The sequence below is a fragment of the Oenanthe melanoleuca genome, chromosome 15, assembly GCF_029582105.1.
Source record: "Oenanthe melanoleuca isolate GR-GAL-2019-014 chromosome 15, OMel1.0, whole genome shotgun sequence".
NCBI classification, from domain to species: domain Eukaryota; kingdom Metazoa; phylum Chordata; class Aves; order Passeriformes; family Muscicapidae; genus Oenanthe; species Oenanthe melanoleuca.
The window spans coordinates 6,566,305-6,589,245 of record NC_079349.1 but is presented as its reverse complement, the minus strand read 5'-3'; the positions used below and the strand labels follow the sequence as shown (position 1 = coordinate 6,589,245).

The window sequence follows — 22,941 nt, the reverse complement described above, 5'->3', positions numbered from 1 at the left end:
AGATATCTCTCTTTTGATGCTGGTGAGCCAAAATACCTGAGAACCATGAACAACGGAAATATTTCTGGATATGGAACAAAGGTGTTGCTCAAACTCAAACCACCTTAAATTTCTAAGTCAAGAACTAGCCAGCTAGACCATGCAAAATTTGACTTGAAACTGGACTGAAAGGAACACGTGCCTTTCTCCCAAAAGGTGTGCATTTAGCACCTCATTTACTACGTTTCAAATGCAGTGATCCACCACAGCTGGAAAAACCAGACTGGAGCCAGCCCATGAAGTCCAACACCAAAGCACAGACCATCCTACCCCAGGTGAGTGCTCGCCTTGCCTCCCAGCAATTTCTACCTGTTTGAAACAAGCTTCAGCCCTGCAGCAGCCTGAAGATGCCATGAGCATCCCTAACTCCTACCTGATATTATTGAGTCCGTTGTGGGCCACCTGGTGATGCACTTGGTAGTTGAGGGGCGGAGGGATGTGGCTGGGAGGCTGGCTCCGCAGCTCGGGGATCAGCTGGGGCTGCGACTGCGGCCGGGGCTGCGGCTGCGACTGCGGCCGGGGCTGCGGCTGCGGCGTCAGCCTGGGTGGTGCTGGTGCTGAGATCACTGGCTCCTTCTTCAGCAGGGGGCTTGCTCTGGCACTTGACGTGGGCGCTGAGGAAGTGGAAGTCACGACGGCAGCGACCGGCTGGGGGCTGGGGATGGGCAGGGCGAAGGGCACGTCGGTGCTCAGCTCCCGGCTCCGCTCTAGCCCAGACACCTTTGGGACATTGGCTGCTTTCGCTTCTGGCTTGTCATTCAAGGTGGGACCTTATGGAGCAACAGGAAAAAGAACAAAGCACATGCTGAAGGGTTTTGTTTCTTTCTCTGCTTGGTAGAACACATGCCTGGGAAAAAACAAGTCATGTTTCAGCTCGTGGGAGCGCCGTGGGAGAACTGCTGCTACAAGATGGATGTGTGCTTGAGTCTGTCCTTTCGCTGTCCTTGACTGGCCAGTCCACTGTACTTTTAGCATGTGTGCAAGAGACTTAGCTGACATTAAATTAATGCATACTACAGACAACACGCAGCTTTGTGACTTCTGCAGGGGCCCAAGGTTATGTACAACAGGAGTGTGAACATGGCTCAAGTTACTGCTACAGTATTTCCTGCTCAATGCAAGTTTCATGTTCAGGAAACACAGGCCTCATCATTAAGACATTTCATTTTCTCAATGCCCTTTCATGGTAACCCACATCAGATTTAGGCTCAACTCCAGCTACAATGCACCATGATCCAAGCATCAATCCTTAATGATAACCCTACCTGTCTTCTAGGATGGACACTACCTGGGATCTCTGTAGCAAAAGATGGGACAGCTCTGCACAGAAGCTGTGACACTGCTGTCCCCTGGCCACACACTTGTGTGGGAGAACAGAACAGAGAATGCTGGAAAAATCCACTCAGAAGTTCAGTGGGCACCCAGATGTAGTCCTGCTCACCCCAAACAGTGCAAACATCTGTATGCTTGGCATGCCAAAACTATCAGGAATGCTGCAACCTTGCAAAACGCACCTACAGAGAATTCCAGATGGAATTACTCCTTCTGTGGTGCCAAATCCTGCCATTTTTCATAATTCAGCTAAACAAAGCATCCCCAAGAGGTAAAAGGCTGGGAAGGAAAAAGAAAGGAAAGAAGAGATATTTCAGATCAAGCAGTATCCAGAAGGTTGAAGACAACTGAAAAGACCAACATGAAAGCAATTCAACTCCCACTGTAACTCCCTTTTCACCCCAATCTGTGTATCCTTCAGTGCACACATACCCTCAATTTTAAGAAAAGCTCTTCATGGGCTACAAGACCTAAGGTTGTTGGTGTGTTTCACACATCCCACTGTGCACACAACAGCACCTCTGACTTTCAGGAGACACACTTTTGTTACCCACCAAAACGTGCTGGGGGCTGCCTGCATTTCGCTGCCTTGCAGACACGCAGGAGATGCGACCCACACTCATTAACATGCTCCCAACACCCTCACAAACAAATTCCACCTTTGAAACTCCCCCATCTCATCAAAGGACTGAGCCAGTTCCTGATGTAGGAGGGTGTGGAAATAACACACAGCACACCCCTGAGCTAATTCTGGCCGAGCAGACACTCTGACCAGCGTTTGTGAACCAGCCCATGCGAGGCCAGAGCCCCCAGTGCCACTTCCACAGCCCGAGTGCCACCGTGCTGGCACTGGAAGGGAGCAGGACAGCGATGACTCAGAGCCCGCAGCACACCAGCTCATGTTCTGCAGCCAGAATGCCCACGTGGTGATGGCATCTCCTTCCTTGAGATAAAAGGCAGCTTCCCACACTGCTGCTGGCTCTGCTTGCACTCTCACCAATACACCATTTCCCTCAGCCATCCATCAATCAGCTCATCACTGTACATGTATAAATTCAGAATGCGAGAAGAGGACAAATGGAAACATATGAACTATATTTATCAGCTGAAAATGTCTTGAGGTATTGGGGCCTCAAACCCACAAGTAAAAGGAACAGAAGCCTTTCCAAACACCAATGTTTTGGCTGGCAGCAAGTACTATCAACACTGTACTTTCCAGCACCTTATATATCTTTACTGGTTTGACACAATGTCTGGAGATCCTAAATTACTCTCTACAATAAATATAAGCCTCTCATTTCAGTGAATTTCTTTATCAAATATGAATTCATGCATCACAGGTAACCTGGTTGTGAGATGCAGCTAGACTTGGTTCCAATGCTATTTAAAATATATTTTTAATGTCAAATTCTCAATGCTCTTGTGCATCATTGTTTTTTATAATGCCTCCTATGTTTGTAAATTTTCCTCAGATTTTACTGCTAACATCTCAAAAATTGTCACTGCCTATTCAAGCCAGGGCTCCCCACACTGCATTTTGGAGCAAGTGTGTTCACAGCTGTAGATTCCACTATTTTTCAGGAGCTACCCATTAAAAGCAATTGGGTTTCATTCCTGAGCATAGGTTTCCTCAGAGCCCATTAGCTCTTTGCATCCAACAGGCCTCCTCCTACAGAGTTAAACTTCATATTGTGTAATTATAGGCAATGTAGACTAATGGTGTATATTCAAAACACACTGGCACCACAAAAGTTAGTTGAGTAAAAAGTCAATTAGATCCAAAACAAATCAATAAAGTCCCACATTAAAAGCAGCTGTTTGACCAGTTTTATGTGCAACTATTGATTCCCTGTGGTTTCAGCATTAGCTCTCATTTGCAATTTTCTCAAAGCAAAAGCTCAGGCTCCCTTGCTGACTGATTTGACCAGCCAAGCCTGGTTGTGCTAGTTAGTACAAGGGGTACATGACTAATTCCTGCTGCCAACTTCCATCTCTCAGGATGCAGTACTGCAATGTTTTTGTGTTTTGTTCTCGACAGCAATGAAAATATCCACATGCCAATTTCCCCCTCGCCAGAAAAGCTACAGGCAGGAGTGGGAGTTTCTTTCCTTTTGCAGCCATGTTGCACAAAAGCAGAAGCACGGAGAAGGGAAAGATATTATGTGAATTCATGGAAAGAGGGGAAAAACATCTGAGAGAGCAGTCCCTGAGCCTTCTCAGCCACCATACAGGAAAGTGAGAATCCTGGTGTTTGATGACTTTGTCATTTCTCCTCCTGCAATGCACACATGGAAGTCTCTGAGCTATCCTTCCTGAAATCCCTCAGGAAGTCAATCTTAATGATTTTAATGAGGGATGTTGCCCATTCTGATCAGGATCTCAAACTTCATAGTTCTTCTGCAGGATACTTGAATATCCCTCCTAAGAGAACTGCTCTCCTGAGTGCCCAAGCTCTGACTAGGCTGACTGCTGCTCACACATGGAAATATCCCAAGGAAAGCAACCAAATATTCCCTTTTGTGCAAGCTGGATCAGGTTGCATTGAGATCCTTTCAGAAATTTCTGTTCTTGGGCTGCTGATCCAGCCCTCCTGAGCAGACAGACCCATGGAGCTGAGCATAACTGCCCCAACAAAAACACAGACCCACCCAACCACACCACAGTGTTCTAGAGGCAAAAATGTGTTCATTTGTACCAAGTCCTAGAGTAATTTTCATGCTTAATGATAACAGGCTGAGCCAATTTGCCTAAGACTTGACAGTCAGCTCCAATAATTCAACCTTAATTAAACCTGAACGCATGTCAGTTCAGCTTGTCCCTTCACAGGAAATCTGACATTTGTAATGATTCATGTTCCAGCCATGCTAGGGGAAGGCTGGATCACATCTGCCACTCTACCGTGCAGAGCGCTACCCCCTTTTGAGCACGCCAACTTTTGTTTATTTTCTAACCAAACACCTTGGACTTCTTCCATTGTGAGGCTTTCTTAAATGAACAGACATGTCTTGATCTCACAGGGACGAATGATGAGTGACAGGGAAGAAAAGGGTGAAAATGCTCTAACAAGAAAAAAAACCCAACAACCTGGGATTAGTAATTCTTGCCTCCCTGATCGACTAATTTGTTCATTTGGAGTGTTGCAAAATGTTAACCTCCCTACGTCTTGGGCTACATCCAATTCCAACTTCAAGCAGTAAAGAAGAAAACTTAACCATTTTTAAAAGCACAGAGAGCTTTAGCTCCTGCTGTGTAAATCTGCAGAAACTGGAGGTGAAGTTTAAGGGAAACCCCGAAGACGACAACAGCTTAAATTACTGTATAAAGTGTGCTTCAGGAGGAGTTACTCAAAGCTGAGAGACCATCAGCCAAGACCCCATCTGAAAGTGTCCTGAATTCTGAACTGTGGCTGCAGTAACCATGCAGTGCCCATCCCCATGGCTGCACAGGGTGACATGCCTGCCAGTGTGTAACTACACAGCATTGCAGGCTAAGCACAATACAGAAAGTCCCAGACACAAATTAAACCTTTCTGTTACAGGAATTTGCTTTCAAGCTGATTAAGAGTAGCTCAAGTGCAAGGGATTAAACATGTAAAGGCTGCTTTGAGAACTCCAATAAGCAGTTACTGTGTTATACAAACAGTACTTAGGGCAACAGCAGTTCCAGCCCTGCCTCTTGCTCTTTGCAAGCTGCTGGTTGTTGCTGAAAGGGGACTGTCAACACACGTACAATGTGATTGGAAATAATCTAATCTTGCTTGCACGCCTTTCCTTTGTCTCTTGAAAAAAAGAAAAGTGGAGTCATTCAGACGTCTTTCTGCAGCCTCCCTCTGCAGTCTCCCTTGTTGCTTTCAAGCAGCAAGGGTGATAGGGTGATGTGAGAAAGAAATTCCTCTCCTACATCCATCAATGACATCTTTACCAATGGCAGTTTCCCAAGAAACACAACAACCACCATCTGTAGCCCATCTATCCGCCCTGTACATATCCTTGAAAACAGACACAGGCCAGACTGGCTATGGTGAACCCTGCTCCATATTCCAGCAAGAAACGCTACAAAAGCAGCACCACGGGAATTACACATGGCAAGAAGCTGAGAATTTCAGAGCGAGTTGAGGAGTCCCAGAGAAGAGTTTTGAAGCCTCAGCAAAGGGAAAGAGTAGAGAAGAGCAGGACTTTACAGCAGTAGGTAAAAATAAATAACTAAATGAACCTCAGTAAACATTTTATGTATTTTTTTTAAATTTTATTTTAAATTTGACTTTTAGGCTGCTGCATAATGCAATGGGATGTGTATGGAACACATCATAAGCAGAAGAGAGAATAAAGCATTTTGCATTGACAGCGATAACACTGATGCTGGTAGAGTGCTTACAAGTGAAAATCAATATTTAAGTGCTAATTCTTTATCCCTATATGGCTTTTGCTTTTATATAAATGGCTTTTTCATTGCATTTTAGGAGAGTAGCGCTACTTAAGACTTTAAGCAATTAGCCTGTTTGCAAAGGTAAGGCAAGCAGGGCTACTACAGCATAGAAGCTCTCCAACAGAGGGGGCACAGAGTTCCTCCACCTATTTTAATGCAAATCAGTGCAAGACAAGACATAAAGACGTGGGACTTGCACATAAAGCTACTGTTTGGGAAGGTCCACGGTGTGCAACACGATTTTTAACATTACTGAGAAGCAAAGGCCAAGTTTCCATCTCGACAGCAGTACTACACATTAAGCGGTGTCAAAACAAGCGGTGTCAGGTGCCATGGGCTCCTCTGAACATCACAGGTTCCTGGTGGATTTTCCACAAAAAATTACAGTGTTTTCTCACAGAGAAAAGTAAACTGAGTGTGAGCCCTTGTGCTCTGAGCCCGTGTATGAGGAGCCAGCCTTTGTTCCTGGCGTGGCTCCCACAGCCCATTCCCAAGGCCAAGGGGGAAGCTGCTCCCAGCCCGGTCTGGATCCGTCCCCTATCACTCAGTTCATTTGTACAGAGCTGTCTGTCAAGTCGCATTGCCCCTCTGCAATCTGAAACACCCTCGGAACAGCTGCCACTATCAATTACTCTCCCAGGCAGCCCTGACTATCAGGAAGAGAACTGGAGCGAGCACTTGCCAGTTTTAATAAACTGTGTTGCCCAAGTCATTTAACCTGCTAGATTGCTGTATGCTGGGGCTGTAACAAGCCTTCAGCTTTTCAACCTAGAAGAAAGCAACAGTGGCAAAAAGCTGTCAGCTTGGTCCTCAGAATTAACTTCCAAGGGTGTCTTCCCCCACCCTCCCTCCTGAAGCGCCCAAGTTTAAAAAGTGAAATATCTTCAAGTCATTTTCATAATGTCACGACACAGAAAGCAGCTCTCATTTTTATCACAGAGACAGAGACTCCCAAGAAAGAAGGGCTGATGTGCTCACGATAGGGACACACCTGGGCAGAGAGTTCCTCTGTCCTGCACTCACATGGACACACTTTGGGCACTCCCCAGAGCCAGCTCTGGCCAGGTACAGGTCACCACCACCCTGGGAATGCTGATGCAGCCCAGGGGCTTCAGGTTACCCCAAAAACCTCGAGGGCTTTGCATTCCCCACTCTCACTCTGATTAAAGTTTCTCCCCAACCAAAAACTCACGCATGGCAAATTTACATATATTTTGATTCTTCCAGAACTGGTAGAAAAGATTTCTTAAAGAAATACCTATTTAAAATTAAAACACTTCCATCCAGATCAGTGTTTTTAGTCTTTGGCTCACATATATACCAAGATGTTTGTGAATGTTAATCAGTAAGAAAAGGTCTACCATCACTAGGATTAATACAAACATAGGAATCTGCCGTCCACCAGAAAGCTTACTGGACTCTACAAATCAAAAAGAAAATTCAAGCACACTATGCTGAATGTTTTCCTCAGCCAGCTCTGTAGATTACAGCCTTTGTTGAAAAAGCTTGAAGCAGAAAGGTTTCACCTCCTCCTGCAGAAACTGAGGAGCAACAGCAATAAGATACGGACTTGATGCCTATTTGCTGCTCTATGGTTCTTTAATGGGATGTTTTATTCCTAGAGATTTGGGAGCTTTCCATGCTCTATCGAGGCATGTTAGCTGTAAGCATGCATGATGACACACCAAAGCTGCAGGAGCTGAATGAAAATGGGTGCCAAACACAAGGATTGGGGCCACAGCATAAAAAAGAAGGATCACCATTCAAATCCCCCCAAAGTAAGTCACACTGCATTTTCCTAGCAATGCTGCTTCTGGCAGTATCTCAATGCAAAGCTGGAACTGGATTTGCAGCTAAATCACCTACTGTGGATGCTGGCGTTGTAATGAGATTGAAAGTTTCATACAGGCTTTTTAATCCAGGGCTATAATGCTGGATCAAATGGGTTAAATCTCTTCAGCACTGCTCCTAAGCAGATGCTGAATTCCTACAAACCAGTGACGTAGGAGCCACTCTACCTCCCTGGCCAGAAAACATTACTAAAGCTCCTTGTAGTTGTATACTAAAGGTGCGTTTGTCTTGTTCTGTTTTCTAACACGTGATGGCCTCTCATACACATAATCTGAGTGATAAAAAGAGCAACAAGGTAAATATGTTATTTAGAAAGACACTCCCCCAATATGAAAGCAAGCAAGCACACATCTTCAGCTGTAAGCTTTTGAACAGACAGAACTGTTATAAACCAAGAAATCTCTTGATTTTAATTAGGCAAACAAGGGCAAATAATAAACCATCAACTACTACATTACCAGAGAAAATGTACTACTTCTGCTGTTTGAAATCCATATCGATTCCCATCCAGCCTGTGAGTGAGTTATTAATCACTCCAATTAAATCATGAACACAGGTCTTTACACTGAAATTGAACCCCCACCAATAGATCGATAACTCAAACCTCCAAGAGCAATTACTGCTCAGCATAATAGAGCAGCTTGTAACACGGAGCTCTATGCAGACCACAATTCTCTCTGTCATATCCTTCACAGGCAGTGCAAACAAACTGGGAAAAGAAAGATTTTATAACTATTATTTTCAAAATAAACAGACATCTGCTTAGAGTTACCTAATCTCTCACATCACAGAGGCAGATCTGCCAAGGTCACATTGGAGACATGATTACATTTTTTCACAATTTGTTATTCTAGCAAAGCCCTGATAAGATTGAACTATTGAAGTTCACACTCTGGTTTAATTTCAAGAGGTTAAATGCCAAATCCTTTTCTTATTGCTACAAGGAAGGGATCTGCCAAGCTGCATAATACCCTGTGTGGGCTAAGACAACAATTTTGTTTCATCTGCACAGTCTTATGAAGGTTTTGATTCTTTTTTTTAAATGACATCAGAGAGCTCCAAGCTCCCAAAGAATGATTTAAAGTAAAATCAGAAAGTGAGACTGTTCCGGAGGAGCGTGAATGACCTTTCGGATCTTCCAGCCTGGAGAAGTTAAGTCAACGTCTGGCTGAGAAAGCACACTTGCTAACCAAAACCAGAAAAAGGCAAGAAAGAACATTCTCAAACACCAGATCATCTCTGCTGGGAACAGATGATTGCCCTAACCAGCCAAGCATATGCAGGGCCACAGAAATCCCCATCTCTGCCTTGGAAGACAACTGATGCCTGTCCTGATGAGAGGAAAGAACTGTCTGCACTCAAGCTCTTGGCTCTCTGTCCATTCCAGGTGAGAGATGTTTTCCTCAGCATCCTTGCTTCTGACAGGCTGGCCTCTTCCCACAGCCCTAGAGCCCAATCCATCATCCTTCATTAGGGGAGCTATTGGCAGCCAATTAAGTGGTGATGGACCCACACCACAGAGCTAATTAAGATGAGTTCATACCTTACCCTTCACCCTATGGGCACTGGCTCCTGCTTCCCCTTGCTGCTGACATTGAAAAATGGCACCAGATCAGGCAACACAAGAAAAGCAGCAGGCAGAGGGACAGTGTTACTGCTGGGGTCTCACCACAGCTTCCCACCACCAGGCAGCTTTTACCAAAGGAAGGCAGGAGATTACTTATTCCCACTGCAGCAGAGGCAGAAAGAGCCCAAAACCCGGTTTTCTTCCTCCTTAAAGAGCAGCAAACAGATCTGTTTAGGAACAGTCTCAGTAACTTGAGTGAGGTCCATACCTGGTGTCATGGCTGGAGCTGTGAGAATGCCAAGTTGTGCTGCAAGGTGACAAGAGTCTCTGCTAAGCAGGAATCAAGAGGAGTGACCAACCACACACAAATTAGCAAAATCCCCTCTTGTTTATTTGTTATGTCCAGCCCTCACAGCTCAGTAGCTGCTGTCACATTAGTGCTAATATGCTCATAATTTGTGAAAACAACACTTGAGATCGAGTGCTTGTCAAGTGGGAGCACTGCTTTCCAACCAGCAGCTCCCAATGCTCTGCATTCTCCCACTGCCCTCCCTCTTCATTCCCAGGCACAAGGAGGCCCCTTTCAGGCAGATCCCTCCCATGGATTCAGTACAGCACATTACTAACCCAAACCAACATGTTCAGCTGTCATCCAACTGCCTCCGCTTTACTAGCAACTGTGAAGTAGCACCTCTTTCCATTAACTTGGTTGAGAATGTAGGGTCAAGATGAAAGGAAACTGGAAGAATTTTCCTGCAAGTTTAAAAGAATAAGGCATCACTTCTCTTAGCATGGTCAAAATCCAGCTCCTGAGCTACTGGAATGGATCTTAAGAAAAAACTGAGATATTAAAACTAACTGACATGAATACATTCAACAACATTTCCAGTTGCATCATGGATAATTAAAATATTTAAGGGACAAGCTGCAAGTTGTTAATCAGGGAACATTTACTTGAATGGTGTGTGCCCTTTGGATTTGGTCCCTATGGCAACCAAAAATTCACTCCAAAAGGATGTGCTGGAAGAAGCATGTCAGGAGCTGCCTCAACATTTTAATTCACAGAGTGAGCAGTGAATAAATACAGCTACTGACAGCACAGGCAAAAAAACGTTTGTAAACAGCATCAGGAAGTCACAGATGGCCTTTTGCTTTTTCAGATTGAAAAAGTTCACTCTTCCTTTAAACATGCCCACTATCAAAAAAACTAGACTGTGTTGCACATGAACCACAGTTATTAACAACTGATAACAAAAGTTCTAAAGCAGAGGAGCTTTCCTTCACTTCAGTTCTCAATTCTTGATTTTTTGTGATAGTGTTTCCATTCCTCACATTGGAAGGTGTTGCGTCTTCTGAAAAAGCTTTTCTATCCCACGTGGTTCAACAGGAACCACACTTAGAGAATGCAACAGCATCTGAGGGATGGCTTTGCAGAATGCTTGAGAAGAAAAATGTGAGGGATGATTGGTTTATCCTTCTAAACAGGAAAGAGTGGTTTGGTATGCAATAAGGGAAAGAAAAGAACACTTCACGGCACTGAAAAAGGCAAACTCCTTCAGCATGATCTCAGTGTGTGAAGTGCAGCTGCAAAGCTCCTTCCAGCTTTCTCCTTTGATGAAGTGTGAATTCTTCAATGGGCAGCAGAAATTCTGGAAATATTTTAGTGCTGGATATGCTGGAGGATAATGTATGATCTGGCATCTAGTAAGACCTAACAGAGGAACACTGTGCTATGCACTGCAGTGGAATCACACCCTATTAATGAAAAGGTACTCTTGAATCTCTTCTTGTGTGAGGGTTTATGGCTGTGGAAAAATGTCTTATGGGGCTGGAGGGTGCAAGGCAGCTCGGATTGCTGCGATGCCAGCCTGGATGTGCACCAAGCCTGGAACAGTCACTCAGCACTTGCAAACCCAAATGTGTGCTCTACACTCCCCTTCCTGCTGACTCCTTGGGGTCCCTTTACATCCACTGCAGTGGCCCTGCAAATATCATCAAGCACAACAATTTCCACAAGGCTGCTGGATGGAATCTGCTGCAGGTTGTCAAGGCCATGGAAAACCCTTGTGATTCTGACATGCATGAGACTACTCACTGTGGTTCAGGAGAGTATTCACTGCCCTACTGACTGAGGCATTTGGCTTTCTTGGTGCCTGGTGTTTGCAGGAGTCCCAGCAGCACACAGCTCTGAGCTCTCCCACCTCCCAGGCAGAGCCACAACTCTCACAATCCCCACGTTACCCTCTGAGCTGGAATTGGGCAGGCACTGCCACATCTAACCTCTGTCTCAGGCAACAAACAAGTACAGGCTCAGACTTCTGCAAAGATAATCACAGGAATAAACTGCTACACATTTTCATTTCAGTATTGGGTGAAAGAAAAGAGACAAGTAAGTATGTGGGCTTAGCCTGCAGATACTTTTCCAAGACAGTAATTGCTGCATAATTAATATTCTTGTTTTTACATGTTTGCCATGTGTACCAACAATCCCACTGAAATCACTCTTTTCCCTTCAAGTCTTCTCCATGTCACAGTTTTTCCAAACTGCACAAACACAAACATGCCTAGAGTCCAGTACTAAGCAGCTACTTGGGTTTGGCAAATTCCTGCATTCCCAGATTCTTGCACATTAGGAAAGTGGGGTCTAAGCTAATTCTTGAGAGACTCCACATTAGCACCGCAGACAACATCATTCACTCATTATTGTCTGTATTTCCTTTCAAGCAGTTCTCTGTGCAGTCAGAATTGAGCCTTTGTATCTCTGCCCAGAGCCACCTGGCTCCCCATCAACTCCAGATCCCACAGGCTGGAGAAGTGCTGCCCTCTGCACCAGGGAAGGCTCAGAAATAGGAAGTATTTGCAACTGATAGGAAATCTTAGCACAGTAAGAAGCAATTCAGAGCTTCTGAATCAAAGAGGCTCACAGGGAAGTGCAATGATGCAGTTCCTCATCTCAGCCCTTCAGCAATGGTTTGAGGTACTTGTGCTCATATTAAACTAACTGGAGATGACATCCCAGATCCTTGCAGGGAGGGGAAATGCATTTATTCTAATGGACCTCAAAATGGTTAATCAATTCAATGATTACAAAAGAAATGCCTCATCTCTCAAGGGGCAGAATCCGAGGGCTCGTGCCACTGGTTTTGAGGACACAATATGGTTTTGTTTTTGAGGACAACACTCCAAAGTGCCAGCGGCTGGTTGCAGGGAAAACCACCTCCTCCCACATTAACATATTCATTTGCAAAATCTATCACATATGTTGCGTGCAAACTGGCTGAGAGTTGATTCAGCTCTGACAGCATGAGAGCCTCTAGCCCAAATATCTGAAAGTAATAAAATCCACGCCATTCTCCTGATTCCTCACCCGAACAGAGAAGTGACCTATATTTGCTCTGCACTGTCAGTGTTCCCAGAAGACAGAACACAGTAGCACTGGTCCATGCTGGGGTTGTGGACCTCACAGTGGGGTAATTGTCACAAGAAAAACACAAGCAAGGCTTTTGTTACAGGTTATGCTCATGGCTAATGGCAGTGACTGGGCTATCACATTCTGCCTTATGGTCACTCCACAAACAGAAATTAGGCCAGGAGAGACAGAGCACCCATTATTTTATATATAGAGATGGGAAGCAGGGGAAATTATGGAACAGTCTCTCACAGACAGCAAGTATTCCTGTGTTTTTAAGAGGGCTCTCCTCAGCCCTTTGTTTTGCAGGCAGGCTGGCTGTGAGCTGGGCTGTTCCCGACAAGCTCTCAGCCTGCCAGAGGCTCTGAGAACCTGATCTGAATGAGTATGTTCCTTCCCAAGAATTTGCTAAAACCAAAGCCAGATTCCCCTTATGCTGGGTGCTGCATAATTCTGAAAAATCCTGTCCTCTTTTAAGACTGAACACAGCCACAAGCGGCAGGAAGGAAGCAAAGATATTCCCCATTATGAAAGGAGGAGAAAGACACCGAGGGAGCAGTCAGCCTCCCCGATGCCACACCACATCTCTGGGGACTAAAGCTTTGCTGCATCCACAAGATAAATCCACCTTCTCCCCCTCTTCCCACAGCAGCAGAGAACAACTCCCCAGCTACCAGTGCTGGATGCCAGCAAAGGTCTCCCTTTTCTTCCTTGTGTAAGGCACTTCCCTCCCCTTCATTTTATAAATTACCAGAACAGACATTTAAATGTTCAAGAATAATCTGAACAGAGTATTCATGCCTTGGGCATTTTCATGCTCTACAAGGAGTGAAACAAAAGGGCCTCATTTAATACCTCCCTACAGCATTCCCTATTCCTGCTCTTCCCTTGTGAATCTCCAAAGGCAAACTCTCAGTGGTTCAAGGCTCCTGAAATACCCCATCCCTCCCTCCTCCCTTTTTAAGATGAGCTTCTAAAGCAAATCTTGCTGGCTAGCAGGAACAGGTGGTAGGAATCCTTCAAAGGAGAGAAAAACCATTTGTATCTAATAAAAGGAGAGGAAAAGTCTGATTCCCATGGTTTTACTGAGCACCCATAGGAGTCCCTTGGGTGGCAGGAACATGCTGCTGCTTTGTGAGCTCTGTGGCCCCTGGCACCCCAGCCCTGCAGGTGCAGGACAGGCAGGATGAATGTCCTCTCTGTCCCTGCACCCCTGCCTCCCGGGATGCAAGGAGCAGGGTGGCTCTGCCTGCTTTATGGGGGATTTCAGGAACACTGCATCAGCTCCTGATGGGACAGGCTAAGGGCTGAGCCTGTCTTCTGCCCTGGATTTTGAGATCTAGCTTTACAAAACCAGCAAAAGACTCTATCCTTTTCAAACATATAGAAACCATCCGATGTTTGAACAAAGTTTTGTGTTAGATCAAAAAGCCAGAACTGCAAAACTGTCCTTGGGGCTTTGCCTTTATTCTTTATCAAAACGCCTCTACAGTACCTTTCTGATCTTGAGAGAACCACCACAATACACTGAGGTGAACAATATACCTTAATCTCTTGCCTTATACTTGACAGGTAAAGAAGTCTGCCTTGGAAAGGACCCCCAGGACATGGCTGCACAGGCTGGCTCACTGTGTGGCACTTCGGGACAGCAGCTCTTCTGGAAGGAACTGCAGCCCCGGGACAGCAGCAGCAGCTCGCTACCCTCCGCCCCTCCCCAGCCCTGCCATCCGCCTTTCTTCCTCCCTCACTGTCAAAGCTGATGAAGGGAGAGGCGACAAGCTGGAAAGGCATGGCCAAGACTCGAGAGCGAGCATTCAAAGCACCCCTGCTGTGCTCCAAAGTGCTGTTATGGCTGCTCCCTGTGTGCAGGGAATTAGGATATGGTCTCCAATCCAGCTACAAGCAGAGGGGGCAGAAGAATAGATGTGCTTTCTGCAGAGACCTCAGGTATTGCTTCTTTCCTGTATTTGCTGGCAAGCACAAAGTACAAAAACATCCATGACCAGGAGTAAATGCTGGAATCCAGGTTTATCTGGATGTGATCTAAGGGATACTTCACTATGATGTGGCCAATGCAGTTTCTTCAAGAGTTAAAAGGAAGGGATATTTCTTCCTATGGAGGAGGATCAGGAAATTAAACCTAGGCTTGACTCAGCTCTTCCTCCTTTCTCATATGAGTTTCCCTCCACAAAGAGGGGGTGGCAGTGGGTTTGAACGTTCTCCAAATGTGATTTCCTTTTCCTCCACAGGAAATTTATAGAGAAAAAGGTCTGAAGTCTTTGCAGTCTTCTACAGAAATGCCACATTCAGAAGCTCTGGGCTTCTCCATGTTTTTGGTTCTCCATACCAGTTTTGCCTGTTCACAGCCTGAAGTTATGCTCATATATTTGGTGGAACTCCATCATTGACCAGCTTTTCAGCAGCCAACACCATACCCAGTGCCAGGAAGTCTATTTAGTTTGTAAGACTACAGAACCCAACACACTCCTTTACACAGCCTGGAACAGCGCTGCAGTATTTACATTCCTTCCAAGGAACCACAGAAACATTTATCACTGTATGGTCACGCTCTACTTGTCACACACCAGCCCTGGCATCCTGGAGAGGGCTGTGTTACAAACAAGCGCCCACCTCAAGTACCTTTGGGGTATTCAGCATGTTGTGACTGCACTGAATTGGTTTCTGACCAGAGAAGAGAACACTTTCTTCAATCACCCTGTAGAAATGTTTTCCTTATGGGCAAACTTCAGAAATATTCACCGCCCGACATTGAGGTTGGTTTTTCTAAGAGCTAAGGATCGTAAAGTAGCCACGTGTTTAAACAAGAGGTCATTATCCACCAGCTCCAGGGTTCAGTACAAGCTTCTAAGCAAGAAGCAATTTGAAAATAGAGCTGTTAAAGCACTAACAGTAATTTAGTGTAATTTAAGTTTCTGTCTTACTGATTTTTCTGGCTAAGATTCATAGTGCTATCAAATTAGCATCTGGTTATCTTGTTGAGGGGAGTAAAGTCAATAGTCTAACAGGCCCATTTTGCTTCTCTTTACTGCTGCAATTGTGTAACTTCATTGATACTAAGACCTGAAGGCAAAGGACACAGTGACAATGCCCTATGGCAGATGCCAAGCTCCTGTTTCGTCTGTCATACAGCACAGTCCAACATATGAGATTTCAGACACAGCAATCAGAAAAACTCTTTCTACTCAAGATGCCATAATACCAAAAGTTTAGCACTTAACTTATTAGTTACCATCCAATTACAGGAAGTGAGATTTTTCAAAGGCATGAAGTCAAACCTTTAAAAGCTTTGCAGCAGTTCACCTGCACCAAAACCTGGAAGCATTTCAGGACCAATAACAGTAGAATATAACATCATCTGCTGTTTAATCAAATGTGCTCTCCTGACTGCAGAGAAATCTGCTTTACCCAGTACCAACCTCCTCAGTCTCTCCAGCTTCATCTACCCAGTGTGGTAAGAAGAGAAGCTCCTCCACACCCTTTCCTTCCTTCCTCTCCCTCTCCTCCACCTCTGGACAGCACATAATTTTCAGCATTGGTCTGTGCTGCCCTCGGTGTTCCACATTGCAAGACTGGTCAAACCCACAGATGGAAGGAAAGATGCCCTTCCAAGCCACCTCTGGAAAGATGCAGATGTGGTAGGAAAAGCCCTGCAAGCTCCCCTTGTTCCCTCTGAAACTTGAAGAGAACAGATGAGCAGCACATTTGAAATTAATTACAGCAAAACCTACTGCATTGTTCTCTCCTCCCCTTCCTTTTCCCTGACCCCCTCATCACAGAGCTTTCACTGGAACCTCTGTGGTGTGTATATTTTCCTAAAGTTGCCAGGGCCAAAATGGTACAGCTGAGACATTCACAGAAGTCAAAGAAAGTGCAGGCCCAGGTTAGTGCACAGGGGTACAATAGTTCCTTAAGAGCGAGCGCCTCCCCCGCCGCCGCCTCCCTCCTCCCAAACCTTCCGTCTCTAATGAACCTTTGGTGTCTGTCCACAAAAAACAAACATCAATCAGGCAACAGGCTGTTCCTTTTCCCCTGTTGCTAGTCTGAAATAACAGGCATCCCCCGCTGGGCTGGGAACGCCACTTCCCTCTCCAGCACACATACGGGATAATAAGGGGGAGGCGAAGGAGGGAGGAAAACCCGCTCCGAGGTGCCAGAGTACACAGCGAGACGTGCCTTTCAGAGCCAGAGAAAACTTGGGAACACAACAGCTTTTGATTCCTCCTGCCCCACTGGGTACGTTAATTATTTAATAGCTGGCTAGTGAATTGGTGGTGGTGGTAGGAACAGGGTGGAAGGGAAATCAGGCTTTTCCCCCCCGCCCCCAGTCCCCTCCTTGTGCTGGCAGAATTGTGTGTGCACACACGTTGTGTGTGTGTGAGAGCTTTGGGCACGCCTGGCAGCCTCCTCTGCACCCTGTCCTCTTTCCCCACCCACACAACACCCTCCTTGTTGGCCTGTGACCACAGCGGCCATAGACAGCATGGGACAGCATCTGGATCAAATGATGCTTGGGGCAAAGAAATCCCGTCTGCTCTCCCTTTGGAAGCAGATATTTTTCACGTATTATGCTTGGGGGAAGGGCACTTCAAAGTTTATATTGGATTTCGACAGAGCTGGAAATGGAGCTGCAAATCAAACAGAGATCAGCTTATGATTTGCAACCAGGGTTTTCTAGGTGTCTGAAGCAACACTCTGGAAGGAGCATAGGGAAAAGGAGAATGTAACTACATCTCATTTGGATGGAGAGGACTCACAGATGTTAGGAGTATTTTTCATCAACAGCTTTCCTGGCACCGATTGTGGTGGAATCCACAACCTTGACGGCTAGCTGAGTAAGAAAGTGCTGGCAAGCTCCTGACTGCATGCAGGCAATTTGCAATGCTGCCAGTCAATATTTCAGTGAAAACAAAATTTCAGGGATCATATTAAAAGACAGAAAAACAGAAAATAAAACAAAACAAAATCCAGCCTTTCCTTTTAAGAGAAACTCTAATGCAAACTGATGGGAAAGTCCCTTCCAAATCAAAATGCAGTCTTTGTTTGTTTAAAATTAACACGCTGTGATGGGAGCCCTGCCGTGAGCACGCAAAGCAAGTCTGCCAGCAGCAACAGAAGCAGACACAGCAAGAAGTGGCTTTACACAGGGACACCTGGGTGGCATGTTTAGTACAGGCCTGCAGGAAATGATGCAGAAAGAGGTTTATAGTTGTGTCCATTTGATGGAGGAAATGTATGCAGCAGGCAGGAGTCTGAGCCAAAAACCCAGACCCAGTTCTCTTCAATCTCTGAGAGGAGAGAATTGATGAGAGAAAAGGAGAGAGCTTCTCTGGCAGTGTTTTCAAACTCTGGCTCTTCATGCAGGCCCATTAGTGTGCAGCAATGGTATTATTGGGAGAGACTGCAAGCAGTGTAGCCCAGGCAGTGTCTCTCACTGGACCAGCCTAGGGATGACTGACACAGGCTCTTGGGGGCATCTGAACTCCTGGTACAGCTCACAGAGCCATCTGGAGCATTCAGAGCTCTCTGAATTACTCCCACCTGCATGGCTGGCAAAAGGGTGCTCTGCTGCTCACAACCACTAAGTCAGACCCTGTTCTGCACTGGCCTCAGGACTAAGCTTGGCTGACTGTGCTGCCAGCCAGTGGGGAGTCCCCAGATGCCTGCTGAAGGCAGCTTTACAGCACATACTGCTAGAATGACATAAAGAGCCCAGAGACTGGCCTGTAGCACAAAAATATTTCAGGCCAAAACGCACATTATGCTCAGAGAACATTTTTGTTGATACAATGAAAGGCATAAAATAATCTGCCCCACTTCGGTTACTAAATTGATCAGTACAGAATGTAATGAACGTATTCTAGTTGTTGGCTGCATGTTTCTAGCTCCGTTTCAAAGACTGGTTCAATAACTAAAATAATGGCATGTTCATTATTGTATAAACATTCAACGCTCACACTATAAATTTCTTCCTCCAGCCTTTAAGCCTGTATTAAATCAGGTTGTCTCTGCAGAGCTTGCACTGTGAGCACCTCTGCTGTGCCCAGAGAAGACCAGCCATGTACCAAAGCAAAGGGCTGGAGACTGCTCAGTTGTTTGGAAGCCAAATCTTGTAACACTGAGAAATGTTAAAATGTTGGCTGTTTCATCCAACAAGGCTGGCCCTTTTCTGCCACCTGCTTTGCACAGAGCTGCCCAGGCTCTGGCTCTGCAAGCCAGCGCGGTTTGAGGCGGGTTTGCAAACTCTGATGTCAGCTTTGGTGATGCTGCCTGGTCCTGCACTTCCCAAGATGTCCAAGGATGAGGACTCATGGGACTGAAGAGACAAACTCTTCTTCCACAGGTTTCACAGTATGTGACACAGAGCATTCAGACAGATCTCTCCCAAAACTGGATCGTCAATAAATATGGAAATACAGAACAAACTTAGCAGACAGCAGCAGCAGATGCAGGTTCATAGATGTCTGCTTATTACCAAGCCTCACTCCAGCTGAGACTTAAATAGCCTCCTTTATGCACAACGGGAGAGGGAGCGGAATCGAAGGAAACTGGCAATTACACAATTTTATTTCCCTCCTAGCCCGTTTGCTGTGCATCAGGTGGCTCTGCTCTCACACACGAAAGGCTTGTGAGCACTAAGTGAAGCACAAAGCCAGCCTGATGCTCTGCTTTCACTGGGAGGAAGTTTCTGTGTGCTTTTCTGGATGTGGTGCAAAAGCACAGTGAACACATTATTTTGCATTATTTTGAAAGCACCATGAGTCCCTGTGTCACAGGGAGTTCCAGGGTGCCCTGTTTCTTTTTCAAGGCTGCAACCTCTCTTGAACATGATGGTGCTCAGAAACAGATGCCAGGGTCTAAGTTTAACACCACCCCAGGATTTATCTGTATTAGATGTATCTGCAGTATTCTTCCTCACCTTTTAATACGAACAAACTTCCACTTTCTAAATCTCCACCTGAACTCCAGTGGTTGACTGGCATAGCACCTACCACCCCCACAGTGCCTGATGATGTACGTGGGTGCAATTAGCCCCTCACAGCTTTGCCACTCACCTTGCTGACACTTTAAGACTCTGTCTCTAACAGGGCAAAATGTTAATGTCCACTCATTGGAGAGACATCTGGAACTCTGACTATTCCCTTATGGATAAACCTTTAAGAATTTATTAGTGATGAAACCAGTATGTTTCTTCAGAAACTTAATAGGGCTCCATAAAATTACTTCAATAACTTTAAAAATTTAATGGTGAACAAGAACCTTTCCACAGGCTTTTTGAACTGTCCGACAGAATCCCAGAGTGGGGATATAATTCTGCAATAAATTTTGCAGGATAGTTAAAAAAATATAAAAAGATTTTAATTTCCTATTACCTCCTGCAAGTCTTTGCCATCAATTTAAAGCAACTACATGAACTAAAAGCACTGTAGTCACTTTTCTGTCCCAGCAATTTACAAGAAAATATTTACTGTTTGGGGAAAAAACCCAACAAACTAGAACAAGCACCCTTTTCAGAAACACAGACACGCAAACACAAACACTCTGCCAAGTCCTGCTCTTATACACTGGTGTAAACCCAAATAAATACAGGGCAGTGAATGGAGTCAGTATGGCTTTACCTGGCTGAACCGAGGCCGGGAGCCGGGGCCGAGTGCCCGCAGCAGCAGAGATGGAAGGAAAGCCTCATGCTGTGAGTCCCCAGGCAGCTCGGCAGCAACATTAACAGGCTCCACGGGGAATGTGCTCAGCCCTTGTTAGCAGGAAGGATGGCCAGCGAAGCACGGAGGTGAGGGAAGCAGCCAGCACATGTGTGCATGGTTATTAAAGAAGAGAACGGCAGGAACCCCACGGCTGAAAGCAAGCCCCAAACCCAGCCCCCCTCCTCTCCTCCCACAGGACAGGAACAGAGAGCTCCATCACTCACAGCACTGATTGCAAATGAAGCTAATACACAAAAACCAAGCCCAAACCAGAAACAGCATGAAGTGCTACAGGCTGATCAGGCCAGCAGGGTCCTGTCATCAGCCCCAGCCCTGCCCCAGGGGGAAGGTCTCAGTCTCCAGAGGGGCAGAGAGAGGAGCAGGAGAAGCAGTGACATGGTGACAGCATCCTCTGCTCCTGAAGCCTCTTGCTGGGACTTACAGACCTCGCCAGCATTTCACACAAAAGAGCAGCCAGATCCCTTTGCAATTAAACAGCACGCCCTGGTCTCATTGATCACTCCCATTGATTGCCCAGAGGGAAACACCAGCTGACCCGGGGTCAGATCCAGCTCCCCCCGCACCAGCAGTGCCTTGCAAATCCCTGGTGGATGGCCAGGCTGCCCTGCTCTGTGCTGCTGACCTGCCCTGCTGTGTCTGCAGGAGTCCCTCAGGGGCTGTTACAGAGTCCAGCACAGCTGCCCAGGGTATCCTGTCAGACTGCTCCACTAACACAGAAACAGAGCTGGGGCTGGAGAGCAGCTCAGAAAGGGGCATCAGAAACCAGCACGAGCCTCAGGCCGGGGGGCTGGAGAGAACAAGGACTCTCCTCTGCAAGGAGCAAGGCTGATTTAAATCCTGGGGATGTGGTGGGCACAGCTCAGACCCACACCAGACACCTCCCCTCATCCTGCGCTGCTCGCCCATTGGAAGAGGGAATGAGCTTTATACTCAGCGTTTAATTTTTCTCAGAAACTGAAGCTTTACAAAATCTTCCATGAATAAAACATGTCTCTGAGGTATTTTAAAAGCAGAATTGAGAAGACCCAACAGTTTTGTGGGGGTTGCAACTGCTGCTCTTAACATCACCACCCTACAGCATCCTTCTGTGCTGAGATGCAACCAGGGACTGCAGCTGGAGACAGCACTGAGACTTTACACGCTGGCTTTTGCTACTCAAGAAAAAAGAAAAACAAACTATAAACAAGGAGTAAAAAGATGGTATCTTTCAAACGTCCTTTAAAAGCCTAAACTACTACAGGCACTTGGAAGGAATTTCTGTATTTTTCTTCTGATTTACAGTTTGATGGTCCTTTTGTCTACTTTTACATGAACCGAGAAAAGCTAGAATGTGCCTACTCAATCAATATGAGTTTGTGCTGGCCCGTTCAGGATATATAATATTTTGCTTTTATAGTTTATTTTAAATAAAAAGTATAATTAAAGAAAATAAACCACCCACTTCATAACATTTATACAACGAAGACTTTATTTATTTTATTTACATTTTGGTGGGCAAGGCACAGCATGCTGTTAGCTTTCTGTGATACTTAACAAAGCCGCATTTGAAATTTAAAATCTTTAAGGAAATGAACAAATTCTGTGGAGGAAGGGCAGTTGAGCAGAGAGACTTCTTACATTACCCTAGATAATTGTGCATATATATGTTTCTGTGAGTCTCTCTCTACTCCAAAAACATATCCATGACTTGGAAGCTTTAAATCAAAAAGCAATTTCAATCTGTAATTCTCAAATAAATAATTAAACACATTTTATCTCCTACAGTATTGCTTCTATTCATTCTAATCCCACTGACAGGAATGCAGGAACATACCCCCACATCCTTAAAATAACAAAACAAAACACAAGATACCAACCAGAAGGCCTGGAAATGTTTATAATTCAACTTTTCAACTCTCCTGGCTGCAGCCTGGAGCTACAAAGAAAGCTCTATGCTGGCTCAGTGGAAGGGAAGAAGCCTGGAGATGGCTGTGCAAACCATATGGCCACTGGTGCAAGCAAACCCTGCTGGCCTGCACGAGGCAGCTCTCACTCTGGGAGGCACACAACACTCAGTTTGCGTCAAAGTTAATAAATTATCCACTTCTACATTCTGAGTTTTACCAAACTAACCGGACAGTGTGGTTACAGTGAATGGTCTCTTGCTTGTCCATCATAATTTCACAGACAGCTGCTGCAGATAGGGATGGCTATAGCCTGGACTAATAAATACACATACAACAGCTAACAGGGGAGACAGAGAGAGCATTCCCGTTCCCAAAGAGAAGGCTGAACTTTTCAGAGCACAGCCTGCAAAATCAGAGAGCTACAATACTAAAAGGCTGCACTTACTGCACTATTTTCTGTGTTTAGTTTTGGTTTGAAATGTGGGTAACTGGCTATGACTTGGGTGACTACCTTGGTTACCAATGCTTCTTGAAAAGCAAAGTCCTCATTCTCAGACCACTGTATAATTATGTCTATACATATGCAAGAAAGATAATTCACTCATCCTGGTACAGAACTTTTCCAAGAGGATGCTGGGATGGGCTCACACATTGGATTTATCATCAAACTCAGAGTAGCCAGTATTGCCAACC

The 22,941-nt window shown here is 45.5% G+C and overlaps 1 protein-coding gene across 25 annotated transcripts in view; it reads right to left on the bottom strand.

The window, feature by feature from the left end:
• The window catches only part of FBRSL1 (fibrosin like 1), a 494,766-nt gene that overhangs the window by 26,784 nt on the left and 445,041 nt on the right, over window positions 1-22,941 (bottom strand). For all 25 annotated transcript variants that reach the window (XM_056504116.1, XM_056504126.1, XM_056504139.1 and 22 more), the window contains one exon: window positions 413-809. In XM_056504116.1, coding sequence (XP_056360091.1) covers window positions 413-809 — 397 coding nt within the window. The remainder of the gene's footprint in view (window positions 1-412; window positions 810-22,941) is intronic.